This window comes from Pezoporus flaviventris, unplaced genomic scaffold (genome assembly GCF_033815535.1).
Source record: "Pezoporus flaviventris isolate CSIRO_AGI_PZ_B2104156 unplaced genomic scaffold, CSIRO_AGI_Pfla_v1 ptg000009l, whole genome shotgun sequence".
NCBI lineage: Eukaryota > Metazoa > Chordata > Aves > Psittaciformes > Psittacidae > Pezoporus > Pezoporus flaviventris.
In genome coordinates, this window is record NW_026892557.1 from 5284013 (window position 1) to 5299789 (window position 15777).

At 48.3% G+C, this 15777-nt stretch overlaps 2 protein-coding genes across 3 annotated transcripts in view; both read right to left on the reverse strand.

Moving 5' to 3' along the window:
* Positions 1-249: 249 nt before the first annotated feature.
* On the reverse strand, positions 250-8001 carry LOC133267805 (probable glutamate receptor). Its single transcript, XM_061450430.1, has 10 exons — positions 7626-8001; positions 5381-5412; positions 4766-4825; positions 4280-4459; positions 3512-3738; positions 2819-2916; positions 2241-2458; positions 1794-2019; positions 1143-1390; positions 250-638 (listed from the first exon to the last, which is right to left on the reverse strand). Exons 1-10 carry the CDS (start codon positions 7696-7698, stop codon positions 537-539), a joined length of 1464 nt encoding a protein of 487 aa, XP_061306414.1. The 5' UTR covers positions 7699-8001; the 3' UTR covers positions 250-536.
* Positions 8002-12276: 4275 nt separating this feature from the next.
* PLCH2 (phospholipase C eta 2) overlaps positions 12277-15777 on the reverse strand; it is a 69822-nt gene continuing 66321 nt past the window's right edge. The window contains exons 22-23 of one of the 2 annotated variants that reach the window (XM_061450419.1): positions 15391-15415; positions 12277-15282 (exon numbers count right to left, since the gene is read on the reverse strand). In XM_061450419.1, the coding sequence (XP_061306403.1) occupies positions 13689-15282; positions 15391-15415 (1619 nt within the window). In that variant the 3' untranslated portion in view covers positions 12277-13688. Of the gene's footprint in view, positions 15416-15777 lie in introns of both variants that reach the window. The other variant, XM_061450418.1, reaches the window with a different exon arrangement.

Genomic DNA, 15777 nt, shown 5'->3' on the forward strand with positions numbered 1-15777 from the left:
AGTCCTACTGTTGGGGGTTACGCCTCAGCTCTCTCATTCCTCATCAGAATCAATCTTCCCAGTGAGCAGCATCTGCTCAGAATGGGGCGGTTGGTAACTGGCACGTTTCAGCAGCAGCTCTTGATGAGAACAGGCAGCTAAGAGAGAGCTTTCTGTTTCCAAGGCTGTACCTCAGGCTGTCAGTAGTAAGCAGAGGCTCTGTATTAACTGTCCCAAGTCACCGACTCCTACAGGTGTTCATGTACTTCTAAACTAAATAACAGACCCACCACTGCAGCCACCTCAGCTGTATCTCACCACATCATTAACCTCCCTTACTGCTAAGTTACCCTCTATCCCTCATGGACTTAAATTCTTCCAAGTCACTTAATTTTCTTCAGCATCCAGCTCCACCAATCCAGAAGTGCTCTGTGTGTGTGTAATTAGAAAACTAACACTCTAGACCTGCAGAGAAACATGTGTCTACATCGATGTAGTTCCTATGAAATACACATGGTATGAACCTAACAGAGGCCTGTTCCTTCAGGACAGAAGTGTTAAGCATTGGCCCTCCCTGAAGTCTCCTGGCTCTGTCTCATGTTTTTCTTTATGTGCAGACGAGTGCAGATTTCCTCTGTGAAAACAGCACAGCAAGATTTCTGGAAGACAAAAGGGAGGAAACACAGGGATGGGTGTTTCTGTGTCCTGGGAAGGGGTGCACAACCCGCCCCTGGAACAGGCAGGGAACAGGGACACGCTCAGATTCTAGTGCGGTTTCATTTACATGTGTTTTCCTGCTTGTCAAGTGACTTGAGAGAAGCCATACTTGAGAATAAACTTGTTACTGGTGATCTGTTGTCCTCTGTACACCCTGAGCACACTGGAATGCACTTGGGCTGCCAGGGAACCGAGCAGACGTTTCTACTTAGTGTTTTGGCAGGCTGGGAGGTTATTTTATTATTGCTGCCCTGTCCAGGCTAGGAATCAGTCACCCAGCCTAAGCCATGAAAGCCCAGCTCTTCAAAGAGTAACTGGGTACGGTGGCTTCCCCTGTCACTGCACTGCTTTCCTCAGAAAAAGCAGGATCAGGCTGGTACCGAGCTTGTTCCTGCTGGTCCGGTGGGATACAGGGAATCAGGGCAGGAGATAAACCCATCACGCACCTTGGCATGCCCAGCAGCGCGTCTGCTCTTGTTGGAGAGCTCGGCCACGGCTGCGATCACGCCCAGGGCCAGGCCGACGGCCAGGGTGAGGAAGAGCCCCCCCAGTGCCTGGGGCTGCAGAGGGCTCCACCGCTCGCGGCTCCTGTGCAGGCAGCTGCTCTCCCACCACTTGTTGCGCAGGTAGTCGAGGTCCCCGGACTCGCGCAGCTTGAGGACGGCCACAGAGAGCTGCTTCGTCCACGGGGATGCTGCGGGGGGGAGAATGAGAGCGTGAGGAGAGCCCGGGACAGCTCAGAGCACGTCTGAGCAATCCTCTGCTATGCACCAAGAAACGCTGGGGTCTGAAGCAGGAGGCTGACGGGACGAGGGGCATGGCTTAAAACTAAGAGGGGAGATTCAAGCTGGATGTGAGGAAGAAATGTTTTACACTGAGGGTGCTAAAACCCTGGCGCAGGCTGCTCAGAGAGGTGGTGGCTGCCCCCTCCCTGGAGACATTCCAGGCCAGGCTGGATGTGGTTCTGAGCACCCTGCTCTAGTCGAAGATGCCCCTGCTCATTGCACGGGGCTGGATGAGCTGTGAAGGTCCCTTCCAACCCAAACCATTCCATGGTTCCAAGTGGAGAGGGGGGCAGGAGCAGGACACAGGCTAACCCTGGGTGGTGGCGATGCCAAATCCTCTGGCTCCGATAACTTCGGGGGCCCTGATGAGGTTGCAGTGCCGGGCGGCAGCGAGGTCCTGGGAGATGGATTCCCCGATGAAGGCGTAGTTGGACTCCATCACTCGCTGAACTGCCTCCTGGTAGGTCTTGACTAAAACGTGGTCTCGTCTCTTGTCCATGTACTCGTAGATCATCTGATGGATGGGATTCTTGGAGTTCTGCGGCCCAAAAATCCAAGTGTCAACTGAAGTGCAAAACCATCACATAAAATCTGCCCGTATGTGCAGGGGTTGCAAAATAACTTGTTCGAGGCACACAGGGACAGCCCCTGCAGGCTAGAGTGCTGGCTTGTAAAGGAATGCACTATAAACACACAGTCCTCTACAGGCTTTTCTCCCTGAGAAAAGGTGGAGGGAGAGACGAACAGAACAACAGGTACCTTGAAGAAGTAGAAGGTAGAGGAGCCCTCCAGTGTCCCGAACTCCAGCTTCCTTTGCTTCACAAGGTCCTCAAAGGTCTGGATGGGGAGCTGCTCGCTGCCGGAGCTCAGCAGGGCAGTGAAGTTGGCAATGTAGGCAGCCAGCAGTGCGATGGTGAAGAGCCACCAGACAGCAGCAACAACCCGCACAGAGAGAGCCTTGGGCCGAGGGGTGACACCTGCATGGCCGGGGCCGGGAAAACACATGGGAGGGATGCACAGAGACACAAAGAGCTTTAGACCGGGAGCCGAGTTCAAGGCTTCCCTCTACATAAAGGCCAAACTGCAAAACTTGCCCTGCAGCTACTAACTGCATGAGCCTGAGAAGAGCTGCGATGGCTGCTTTGACCTGCACCAACCTGCAGAGCAGAGCTGGAGCAGTGTCAGCAGCCAAAAGCAACAACAAAACGCTCCCCTCTACGAAGCACCAGTGCAGTGGTTACCTTCACATTCCCCAGAGTAGCTACAGACACACCAGAGCTGGGTATACAAACCCCGTACCTCCTCCAGAGCCCCTCCATGGCTGTTCTCCAGCTCACCTTGCAGGGCAAGGGCTCCTGCCCCAAACCAGAGGCTGTTTAAGAAGGTGAAGTGGTTCTCTTCGTTCTTTGGCTCATTCCACTCACAGGGGCTCAGCCTGTGGGAAAATGACAGGATAAAACAAGACATTCAGGGGAACAAAAGATCTAAACCATCCTGCAGCATGAGTGCAGCAGTGCAGATTAGACTGAAAATGCCCCTTCTGTGCATGGCAGCTCCTCTTGCACCTGAGGAGTCCAGGGCTCCAGAGCAGGGCTTTTGTTCAAGACTGCAGCTGCAGAAAGCATTAGTGTAGCCTAAGAAAGCAGGGGAAGCCAAATCTCTTGGGAAAGAGTGGAGGGGTGGCAGAGAGAATCTTCCATCAGTCGATGCAGGACACAGTGCATAAAAATACGGGAGAGGGACCTGCCCATGGGAACATGGTCATAGTCCAAAGCAAACTCTGGTAAGGGTGAGAAGGAAGAGCTGAGGTGCTCTCAGCAGCCCTAGGTAGGCCACATCCACAGATCTCGTGCTCTTTGTGCTCTTAACCTGACATTACCGAAGCTTTGTTGGCCCTGGTTCTGGACCTGTACAGAAGGTTCCTCAAAGCAAAATGCACCCAGGTGCTTCCTTTAGAACCGAGGTCTCTCCATAGCTGGGAAAGGAGCTGACTTGACCAAAACCTGGGAAACAAATTCATTCATTCGTACCTGGCAACGAGGAAGAGGCAGAAGCACGTCAGCACGTAGGCAAACAAGAGGCCGGTCCAGGTCTCCTTGCTGAAAGGGGCCAGGAAGTGGAAGAACGACATCTCCTCAGAGAGGGTTTCTTTGCGGAGCAAGATTCCGATCCCGGTCTGCAGGAACGGGGTGGTGAAGGAGACCACCTCTTCCCTCGCTGATGTCACCGTCAGCGGCGCCACTGCAATGTCTGCTTCCTGCGGGGTGGGGAGGAAACCAATGGACCCTCAACCTGCCTGAAGAGCCTGCGCAAGCAGAGCCCCCCAGGCTGAGGCAGGTCTGCAGCGCCGGGCACTGCCCTGTGCCACGACAGCTCTGACAAACAGGGCAGCTTTGTGCTGACGGCTGTGGGCTGGAATCTGGCCTCATGGTTTCCTGCCACAGCATCACAGACCGGCTGAGGCTCCGGTGTCCAAGGCCAGTTTTCCTGACAGCTGTTATCTTTGTTTCGCCATGGAGCTGAGGTGCCTGTGCAGTTCCTCAGAGCTCAAAGAAACCCTGGGTGGCCTCTGAGACCAGCCCAGGAGGGCCTCTCTCTAACAGCAAGCTCCTGCTGTGGCCATCACCTCCGTGTTCCCTGCTTTCCATACACGCAGGCCAAAGCCAACCACAAGTCTTGCTGCTCACAAGTTCTATGCCCCAGGCAGGATGACCCCGATCTGCTCGGTCCCTGAGCAGACCCCGGCACTGCTCTGCCCTCCCGGAGCCCACTCTGGAAGAGCACAAACAGAGGATTACCCGTCTCAGAACTTCACCGATCATTCCGGTCCAGTTGCCTCCGGGAGCGACAGCTCCGTACTGCCCATCGCCCACCACCTTCACCCTGTAGCGGAACCGGAGCATTGCAGCCAGAGCCTTCAGCAGGTCGATGCAGTACCCCTCCAGCTCCGCGCTCCTCACCATGACGTAGGGATCTTCCTGCATGTTGGAGGAAAGACACAGAGTTCTGGGCTCCCAGAGCCTGCAGGGACCTTAGAACAGTCTCCCAGTGCCTAAAGGGGCTGCAGCAAACCTGGAGAGGGGCTTGGGACAAGGGCCTGTAGGGACAGGCCAAGGGGAATGGCTTTAACCTGCCCGAGGGGAGACTGAGATGAGCTCTTAGGCAGAAGCTCTTCCCTGTGAGGGTGCCGAGGCGCTGGCACAAAAATCCACTTTCAAATACATGGGTGGGAAGAAAAGGCAAAGTGTGACCCCAGCCACCCCAGAGCCATGCCACTGCCTCACCAGGATCGTTGTGACGGTCAGAGTTGGAAGAGCCTCTTCTGGTCTCCTCGAGTCAATGCCCTGCAGATCGAGAAATGGAGCGGGAATGATGGGGTTGCAAAGTCCCAGGCAGGGCCCTCAGCTGGGGGGGGGGGGGGGGGTGGTGGTGGTGTCAGGGGGTCTCCTGTGCTAAACCAGCTGTAAATCTGCCCCTGTGAGCTGCAGCAACCCCACCACTGTGGTTCCCCAGCAGGAACTGAGCCATCACAACCGTTTCCCCTCACTGCCTGTTGTCAGGATTCGTTGCCTGAGTAAAAGTCACTTTAAATGCTGTCATGCAGCACACAGTGCACACAGGCTCCCAAAGAGATCAGTGCCTGTTGCAGACACAACAGTCAGCGGCTGGAGGCTGGTTCTGCCCTGGGGCATGGCTGAGTTCTGAATTCTGGACTAAAGGAAAGCAAAACCCCAGTCCAGACACACACAGACTCAGACATGGCCAGCACCAGCCACGGAAATGTACTCAAAATGATAACTTCATGGATTAAAAGCATTGCACACCGTGACCACATCTATTTCTGGTCTTGTGCACCCGCACCTTCACTGGCAGCTTCGCTCCAGGGAACTCAAACGTACCTGACTTAGAGCATCGTCATTCCTTGAGGTTCCTGAAAAACACAACAACATCATCAGCTTCCTGCAGGGCTTTTATTTACAGCTCCTCAAAAGTGACGTTTCACACCCTCATTCCCACTGCACTTCAACAGCAGGATGACTGTCCTGGCCTCACCAGCTCATGGCTGAAGCAGTTCAAGTTTGCTCATGCACAGCACAGTGCTAGTGTGAAACAGGAGCAGGAACAGCCACAGCCAGATTTAGACTACAAAAGGTTCTGACTGTAATTCAGCAATGAGGGCTGTCACTCCCACATTGATCCTGCACAATCAGCTGGCTTATTTCCTGACTGTCCTCCCCAGCGAGGCGAAAAGCCAGTTCTGCTGCTCCACACACTGAGATTTCCCTCTAACTCCAGCAAACCCCATCAATATCCCTAAGGAAAAGCCCTGTAAACAGTCCATCACTATCAAGTTCCAAGACACGAGGGGCTGCACCCACCGGGATACAAACCTTTCTCCACTATGTCCTGCTCTGTTCCCCCCTCAATTTCCAAGCACCCTGACCTTTCATTCCTCTGAAAACTAAAGCCTCCAAAAGGCCCACGTCCAAAACCAGGAATCAACAGCAAAAGGGGCCAGGAAGCCTCTCTGGGGTTGCCTGCTCTTTGTGTCACATCAACGAATAGAGAGCAAGGGAAGTCCATAAAACTGACAGGGTTTAAGCATAATGGGAGCCAGGAACAACTCTGTGAACCGCACAGAGTGAAGACCAAATGTCACACCACTGTTGACCTTTTGGGTATTACTTCTCTTTCCCATGTCTTAGTTTCCCATCTGTAAAACCAAGGTAATGATACTCCCCTCTTCGGTAAAAACACCAAGTGCTTCTACTGGGGTCAGCCTTGCCGCTGGGTTCTACTCTCTGCTCTGCTGTGTGACTTCCAGCAAGTCTTGTTAAATTATTTGATCCACAGCTTCTCTTTCCTTAATCCTGAGGAGAATCCCCCCATTTCACCCCAGCTGCAAAAGAGCAAAACTACAGTGTCTGAGATGCAGAACTGACCCCACAGTTGTGTCAATGTACGACTCACTAATTGCCTAGGATGCTTCTTCTAGAACACGCACAGCTTTGCTCCTGGGAATCAAAGAATTGACAGTGGAAAAGCCAAAAATCCCTCAAGATAACACCAAAAATTCACTCTTTCAAGCAAAAGCTGCGAGTTTTTCATTAAATATAACAGCATATTCATTCATTATGTATTATTCATCCTTTGGTTTTGCAGTTTTTGGCCTTGAGCTGAACTCTACATTATGGAGAAACAAAACCTGTTTTTTCCCTCTCCACTACAGTTCTCCATGGGAGCTGGAAATCTTCACAAAGGAGTTCTCTTGTCTCCCTTTAGAAACTCATTAAAGCCACTAAAAGCTTTTTGAGGCTTCTTTTTGAAGACCTGCTAGGGTTTCCTGGAAGAAAACAGCCTGTACTGAGGGCCTCAGCTCCCCCACAGTGGCACTGGATGCAGCTGTTCAAAGCCCCATTGTAAGGACTCCTGAAAGGACCATAAGTAACCAAGTCACAGCACTTGCTCACAGTTCATGGAAGTGATGCTTCAGAAGCCAACTCCTCACTGGGAGCTTCTATGAAGAACAGAAGACAAAGAAGAGGCTCATCCCTCTGCTCTTGTTCCCCACAGGCTGGTGGCTGCAGGAAACAACTACAGTGGCAAAAGTCAGCCTCATCTTTACCCCTTCTCCTCTGACATGCCCAGCCTTCCAAAGGGAGCTGGCTGCCTGCTTAGCTTCCTGTGGAAAAGCTCGCAGCACTGTTAAGCACTGGCCACTTCACCTCAGTTTCCTACCCCATCCTCTCTCTAGGCTGGGAGTCTTGCCTTTGCATCCTTTGCCAGCATTTGTCTCCCCTAAGAAACAGCTTTAACCACAATGATGGTGTTCAAGGACACTAGACACCCTTTTTCTAGGCTTTTTAACCTGCCCTTCTCTCTGTCATCTGATTTACAGCTACAGCAGTGAAGGCACAAAGAGCACAATCACAAGCTGCAATAACAAGCTTGGCCCTGGTGATATCTTAATAACCAATTCAAAAGCAAAATCCTATGTTGATGTAACCAGCAGAATAAGCTGCTGAAGAAGAAGAAAATCAGGCAAAAAAAGCACTAGCAGTTAAAGACTGAAAGAATTGACTCTGTAAAGAGCAACAAACCCAGATTTGGATGGAGGCAGCAGGTTTGGACCATTTTTCTCACCTGTCCGGCTTGACTCTCCCAGGAGCAGCATGGTTGTAATCACACAGAGAAGGAAGGAAAGACCTTTGTCCATTGTAGCAGAAATATCTTCTGCCTAAAGGAAACTTCCTGCTGGAGGTGAAAGGCAAGCAGTTAGAGCTGTGTTTAGAGATCCTCACTGCTGAGTTAGAAGCAGTACATCCTGGATTTTCTGCAACTCATTCTGAAGGGTCCCAAGTCAAGCAAAGGTCTCTGGGTGAAAACAGAGTCACCGCTGAGCCCAGTCATACAAGTATTAAAGGAAAGAGTCTGCTGAGCAACTTAGTGCAGCAAAAAGGATGTGACCAACCTGTAGAGTGGATTTATCACAGATGTTGTGCTGTGTCTCTGCTGGTCAGCTCTCCACAAGGGAGAGGTTTGCCACCATGAGCATGTAGGCTCTGGAGAGGGGTAGGCATAGGTGTGTGCCCTGACAGGGGACACAAACCCATGGATGTGGGAAGGGAGGGGATACACATCCATGGGCTCCCAGGGGGAAGCAGCTGAAGTGCCCCTGAGAGCCAGGCCCTTGTGCTCTGGGAAATGGAAGATGCTGTCACAGAAATTTTAGAGTATGAAGAGGCACTAATAAAAGAAATCTAGAGAAAAGAGAAATTGCTTCTGAAGCCCTCTTTCATCTCAGCCTCCTGCCTGCAACTGAACAAGGGAAAAGGGACAGGCAGAGGAGGGCAGAAACCAGCATATTTCCAGTGAACTTTTTTCAGTTCAAACTCTGCAATGAGATTTCTGCAGGGCTTGCCACAGTTGTACATTTGTCATTGTAAAACAGCACGAGAACTATGAAAAACCATCAAGGCCAGGTTATAGTAAGTCTTCAGCTGCAGAGATATTTTGGATTGTACGTGTTGTCACAGAGTCAACCAAGGTCCAGGACAACGTTATCCCAGAAACAATAAAAACCATATTAAAAAATGAAAACTTACCTTTTAGGAGACTGCAGACAAAAAAAACCTACACTACATACAGTGTTAGCTGCTTCTGTTGCTGCTCAGAAACACGGCTTCAGTTCATCTTACCCCATCATGAATGTTTCCCCAAACCTGCCCTCCTGGAAAACTCTTGGCTTTACATCTCAGGAGCCTCCCTCCCTCAGTTTCTCTACATTTTTCACCTAATGAGAGGAGTGAATAAAATGAACACAGAAGATTCTTTCTGGGTTTAATTTAAATGCTGTCTTTGCTGTGAAAAATACTTCAAATGGGAATGTTTTGATCCTTGCAAAAGCACCAAAGAAGGAGACTGACATTTGAGTTATGGATCAGTCTGCTTGTTTCCTGGTAGATTTCACCTGTGAATTACTGCTACTTTCTCCATACAGCTCAGTAAAAACTACAAAATGAGCTTTATTTCAAGCAGTCTCCTTCATAAAAAAGCTAATTAGAGCTGGCAATGTATTCCTTGCATCCCCTGAAAAGAGAGCGCTGTAACACACTGCTGCTGCTGTCTGAAAGAACAAATACAGTGTAAATATGTGCACAAATGAAAACCACAGACTTTTAGCAATGGCTGATACACTTCCCTGGCTCTGATTTATACTGGAGTCATTTAGGGACAAACAGAATCCCTTAGAATAAAGGGAGAGCAGAGGGGTTTAGTGCCTCCCAGTGTGCAAAGAGTTCCTGAGGTACTGCTTAGATTAACCATTGCAACATCCATTCACCATCCACCTGAGGAGATACTACAAAGTTTCCTCATGCTGGCTTTACAGCAAAAGAAACTAAGGATTTAAACAGCTGCTTTGCTAGAATCAGCTCTCACTCCTCAGAAGGTTTTCAGTCTGTGAACCAAAGAAGACATCATTACTCCTCAGCCAGTCTTCTGTCTGCAGTGCTGCCAGCAGAAGAAAAGGTGAACAGCCATGACCTAGGAAGGAGACAGCCTGCTGCACACAGACGTTGGTCCTTGCCATCTACAACAAGAGCAGTGACTGGAGGCAGTAGCTCACTTACAGTGTTCCTTTCTCCTCTCCTAGTCCGTTTCCTGACGGGGCAGGAGCAGCAACTCGATGAGCAGGCACCAGGGAACTGCTGGGATGCTGCGCTCGCAGCCAAAGCTGTTATAAGGAGAGAAGAGAGGGAGGAGCCAGGCTGAGAGGCTTCTGTAGAGCATGCGGGGGCCACCACACACCCCGCGGTACCTGAGGCTGGGAAAGAGGAGACTACACCCAGCAAGAAGACAAGGGTTGGAACCAGTTTGGTGCAGCAGCTGAATGCTACACTGAGGCTCAGAAAATCCTATTACTGCCCTGCTGGGTGGTCCTGTGAAAGTCCTCTCTCTTTACAATAGTGTCCTGTCGAGCTGTGCCCATCTCTCCTGTCTATTGCTAGTGTGAGCTGCTCCAGACTTTCTCCACTCTGTGGCTGCCTCAGAAGATCAGCTGGAGACTCATGAATAACACCAAAAAACCCCCCAAACCATTACATACATCTAGGGTTTCCTCATAATGCCTGGACAGTTGAAGGAAGGCCTGAGCTTTCAAGGTAAACCATTACATTCCTCTCTGGATTGTACAGTACTGTTTAACACACAGGCACAGGAATTAATTCCCTATCCCCTCCATCCTCCCATTTACTAGCTTCACTTCAGAAGTGAGCTGAAGCACTACACTGCCAAGTGGCTGCTCTGCTGCGCCAGGTCAGTTATAAATACGCACATCAAGGCACTGTAACAACAAAGAAGTGCCTTCACAGGAACTCAGCAGAGTAAACTACTACAACTCATCCTGCAGGGGACTTGGAACATGTCCACACTTGAGGAAGAAACAACAATTTACTCCCTGCTTGACTTTAAGATGATGAAAAACTGAAGATGGAAAATTCTCCAGGAGCGTGCACGTCCTGGCCTTCTTCCCTGAGCATTCTGTATACGTGCCACTGAGGAAATCAATTATTAAATATCAACACAGCTTGATCTGTGTAGCCAAAAAGTGCTTACACTTCAATTCAAAAGGCTGCAGCTGGGGAAGCTGGCCCCTAACAGAGTTCAAAGGCTTGCCTCATAGCTCACTGCAATTAAGGGGAGTCCTTAGATCACTTTTAGTGCACTTCAGACCCCAGATGGTGTAAATCATTCTTGCAATATAAATTATGCCGAGGTGCTAAGATCAGTTACAAATGACAATTACCTCCTCCCTATAGGACAAAACAGAAAAGGAATCCAGAAAGAACTCTTTACCTTGGATTCCTCTCGGAGGCTCTGACCTGCTCACAGGTTCATCTCCAGGTGCTGTCTTTGGTGGTTTGAAGGCGAGTGCACAACAGTGTGGGTACCACGAAATGAATTCCATTTCTAGGAATAAACAGACACACCATTAACACTCATGTGTAGTGTAACAGAACGAGCTATAAAGGTAGCTACTATTAGTTTAGAAGCAGGAAGGCAAAATTCAACTGTACCCACTAAGTTAAATCCAGACACTGCTTTTTAAAACCTTGAACAAAGATAAATGCTTGGAAGTGCTACAAGGCACTGCATTCTGTGACGTGCATTAATTTAACAAGTATCAATCAAAGATAATCTGATTGTTAAACTTGGTCTTTGAAAAGATACAAATAGGCCTTTTAAGCATTAACTTTCTGAAGCTGTCAAGTTGTGGGTGCTTTCCTGCTTTAAATATAAAAAAGCAGCAACTCCCTGCAGCTTTTCAGCCCAAAACCAAAGTTTTACAGAATGACTTTTCATCCAGAGAATGCTAATGACATCTGCTTTGTGTTAAGACACAATGTGAGACTAATCTTGGCAGACTTACCTTTTTTCCTTCAGAAATGATTTTGTAGGGTTACTTCAGGGCTCTGCTACACAAACCTCGAGAGCTTCTCATCCAAATTATGAAGTCAAACAATGAAGATCTGAGCCAGGATGGAAAACTGAGAGAATATTTTTAGACCAAACATAATGAAGACAATTTAAAAAGGTTTAATTGGAAAATTTAACCCCTCACAGCCCCATCCCCATGTCATGATGATATCATTACCTATAGGTAGCCTTACATTTTGATACCTCAGAGGTTAACTGCTTGTGGCCAAATGATACTAAAATTAGGAACCAAGAACTTCTTTCTAGCCCTGCAAGCCACAGGTAAGCTGAGGACCTTCCAGGAGTGAGCATGAACTAACACACTCCTACTGTGCAATCTGTGGGGACTGGAAGACAAGAGATTTTTGAATGAGACAGGTGAAGAGCAAAGTTTTGCTGCAGTATTGTCAGCCAGACTTCAAACAACTTCAGTGATGGAAAAGGGCTGACTACGTTCCTTGGAGAGCTGTAACAGAACAGCTTAGGTCTTTGGATTGTGTCTGTTTGGCTACTAGTTACATGAGCTCCCCTAGAATGTTCATATACACAGGCATCACTGGGTGCCAAGCAAGACATTGCTTTGAGACAACCCATGTGCTGTGCATCACAGCATGACAGAATGCCAGTCTCTACCAGTACTGGCACGTGATTTGGTGGACCTGAGAAAACTTGAGCTGGATCTGAAACAGAATGAAGAGTAAAATTAAATGTTACCCACTGAAGATAAAACAAGGCAGATGGGATTCACCATGTTTGTATAGTACAGACTTCTAGACAGCATAGAACGAGTGTTATGTTACAGGTAAACAGTCACAGCTGGAGGGTTAAATATGTTTATTTTAGTAGTGTAAGGTGGTTTTACAAACAGATCTTTAGATTTTGCAATATACACAAAGGAATCAGTACAAACAAAAAGCAAAATATCCTCTCAACAATGCAGCCTCTATGCAGCCTGAAATAAAATTAAATCCCTGCTTCTCTTTAAAACACATCTCAGTAAACATTCTTCTCCATCACTGGTAAAATGTGCATCTATAATAAATGACATAATAACTGGGGGGGGGACGGGGATGGATGGACAGGAAGACAACGATGACATCCCTAAAAACAGAACGTAAAAAAACTGGGGAGGAAAAATTATTCTCGTGTTTCGGTTGGTTTTTAATTCTGAACGTGTCCATCTACAAAAAATTAAATAGCTCTATTTAAAACATACCTGGAAAAGTTTGCATGGCAGTGCAATACAGAAATAGTAAAATTCATCCAAAAAGTGCTATGTACAGCAGCATTGTTAAAGTACCGGGAGGAAGGGATGGTCTGTTTCCAAGCAAAGACCAGCCTGCTTTTGAGCCATTTCTGAATCAAAGTCAGAAGATGTTTCCAGTCTATTTTCAGTAATTCCCTTCTCTCTCCTGTCTCATTCCCACAGATGATGCTTTGAGACAAGGAACAGTCACAGTTCAGTTAAAAGTGTGTGCATGTGCACAGCTAGGTGCAGACATCTATTTGCATACACACAGATGTGTATATATGTATAGATATATATATAAACAAGCTTGGTTTAAAAAAGCATTGCTTTGGAACAGAGCGAGAGCTCTTCTTCAGAGTCGAGACCATCTGCAATAAACAGGTCCACGATGGAAGATGGACTTTATCTACCACATTACTAATTCATGAAACAATTTCACTGCAATTTGGAATATTTCCCAGAGAAGACACCCTCAGAGGCCTCAAAAAATAAGCAAGGACTGGAAGCATGACTCGCAACCCAGCCTCTTTTTGTGGATCCACAATTTGTAAGAGCAAAATTAACCTTTAGCTGTCATTAGCATCACATTTACCTATTAAACATCAGCTTTAGCTATTTTAAGAAGCAGTTACTGAAATTTGTAAAGAACGTGAGATTTGCATGGAGCAAAATGTGAATGCAAGAAGTGGTGACACACAAGAGAGGCCAAATTTGAGGCTGGGGAAGTGTATTTAGAAAAAAGGAGGTCAGATCACCAGGACTGTAAAAATACAAGTGCCTGATTTCACTCGATGGTTCTATTTCTACAAGCTGACAAATTTAACACTCATCTGTTCTTTTGGAGTCATGATATTAAGGCCCTTTACACTGAAGGGAAGGCCAGGAAGTGCTGAGCCAGATGAGGGTGTTTTGTGCCTCTCAGGTCACTGTGGTTTGCTTGCTAGGAATGTAAACATCACCTTCTTCAGTGCTCCCCAGAACTACAGTTTCAGCATAAAGAAGACTTCTGTGTCAGTGTTATAATCAGTCTGGTTCTTGGGCTGGGATGTAAACACGGCAGGAGAAGCTGTATCTGTACAAACTGCTTTTGCAACGCTGCAGGCTCCCTCGGGATTACCTCTCTCTTCGATGGGGCTGGCACCGAGCTGGCCCAGGCTCTGCAGCCGCTGCCTCTCCTGGGCCTGTTTAGCCCTGTTGGCGATGTACCGCACCCGGCTCTGGCTGCGTGACGACGAGCGGCGCAGGAGCCCCACGCTCTCCCCTTCCTCCTCAGATTCACTTGGGTCAAGGCTGATAGGGGAAGTGATATCATTTTCCTGCTGAAAGGCTGTCAGCTTCTTCAGCTGCTCCGTCAGTTCATCCTGGGATCTGACTGAGGATCTCAGGCCTGAAGAGCGGCGCTGCTCCCGCATTGACCGAGTGACGAAGCTCCTGCTGATGCTACGGTATTTGCTTTCAAAAGTGCACACAATATCATCAGAGGTAAGGTCCCCAAGACTTTTGGATTTTGCCTGGTTATTCCCAACCATGTCCTGTGCTTTGGATTTGTTAGAAGACTGTCTGAGACTTTCTATGTAGAGCCTGCTCCAGGTATGCCTTCTAGGGATGGATGAGAATGCATCTTGAGGACCCCTGGCAAGAGGACGGGAGCACAGTTCATCTGCTGGCAGCTGGCCAGACCTCAGGTTAGGGTTGGATTTGCTCTTGCTCACCATTGGCATCTCGTTACTGGAGGCTGTGGCTGATCGTGGACGCATACCCTTCCTTATGGCAAGGGGCTCAAAATTCTCATGATGGATGCCAAGATCTGGGAGGCTTTTGCGAGCTAGATTGGGGAGAGAGAGATCTATCACAGTGTCATTGGAGGACATGCTGGAAGAGGAGGACATGCTGTCACGATGATTGCTGCAATCTAGCTTGCTCCAGATCCGGTCATTAACAGTGGCATCAAAGTATACCTCTGCTGCTGGAGACAGGTTACTTGGAATTTTTATTAAGGCTGAGGAGTCTGCCATCTTCAGGCCTTCACTCTTTGACCTTCGTACTAACATGTAAGAGCCTGTCTGAGAAACAGGTAGAGCCTGTGCAGCCTGGGCTTTCTGAAGAGTATCTGGAGGCAAAGTTGTGTGCGTGCTGTGAATCGCATCGTTTTGCTGCCGTACAACAGCTGCTGCACCGAGTGTTTGCCCTTTGGATTCAATGGCGCTTCTCATGCCTGGTTGGCCATTTTGGTCCTGGCAGTTCTCAACAGGTTGTCCATCAGTCTTACCTGTTGCCAGTACCAGCCAGGCTTTCTGAGGGTGCACTGCCAGTCCACACTGGTCTTCAGCTTTACTGCATGCCTGTTTCCAGCCATTTTCTTCTTTGAGACATCCTGCCACGCCTGTCCTCTCATCCTCTTGAACTACTAAACTTGTGTCAGCCGCTCTTGTGACTACCTGCACTTGGTCTTCTGCAGCCAGATTTGTTCTTTGCTCTTTAGTGAGTAGAGACTCTTGAGGCTGGTTGGATCTGCTGCTTGCTTCTGATAGAGATTCAGTGGAATGATCAGACACAGATGCTTCTTCAGAATCACTGTAAGGAGCAATGTGCAGAGGGAAGAAAAGGCTGGTGTGATGGTTTTCATTGGCAATAACAGGCTCTTCAGTGATAGTTTCTAGGCTGCATAAAGAAGTGACTGACCTCTGCATGGAGAAATGGCAGACATCTACTTGGGAGACATGAAAAGACAGGAAAAAGAAAGAAAGAAGAAAAACAAAGACATGAGTTAACACCTATTACAAATGGCACTTCAGCTGAAGATTCATTCTTCTTGTGTTATTTTGTTTTCAGGTAGTAGCTGCAGATATTAATAATGATTTTTATAGTAACTTATGATTTAAATCATCTGGCTAAAGGCAGCAAAATCTTCTGCCCATTCAGTTTTACCTCCTCAAAAGCCCCACTGCTTTCAGATAATCTCAGTCCATGCATGGTAGCACCACATTGCCTTTCTGATTATCTCATTCAAACTACCCATCCATTTCTTTGTGTCCTTTGTGCCCCTTCTCATAAAATAACTTTTCTTCC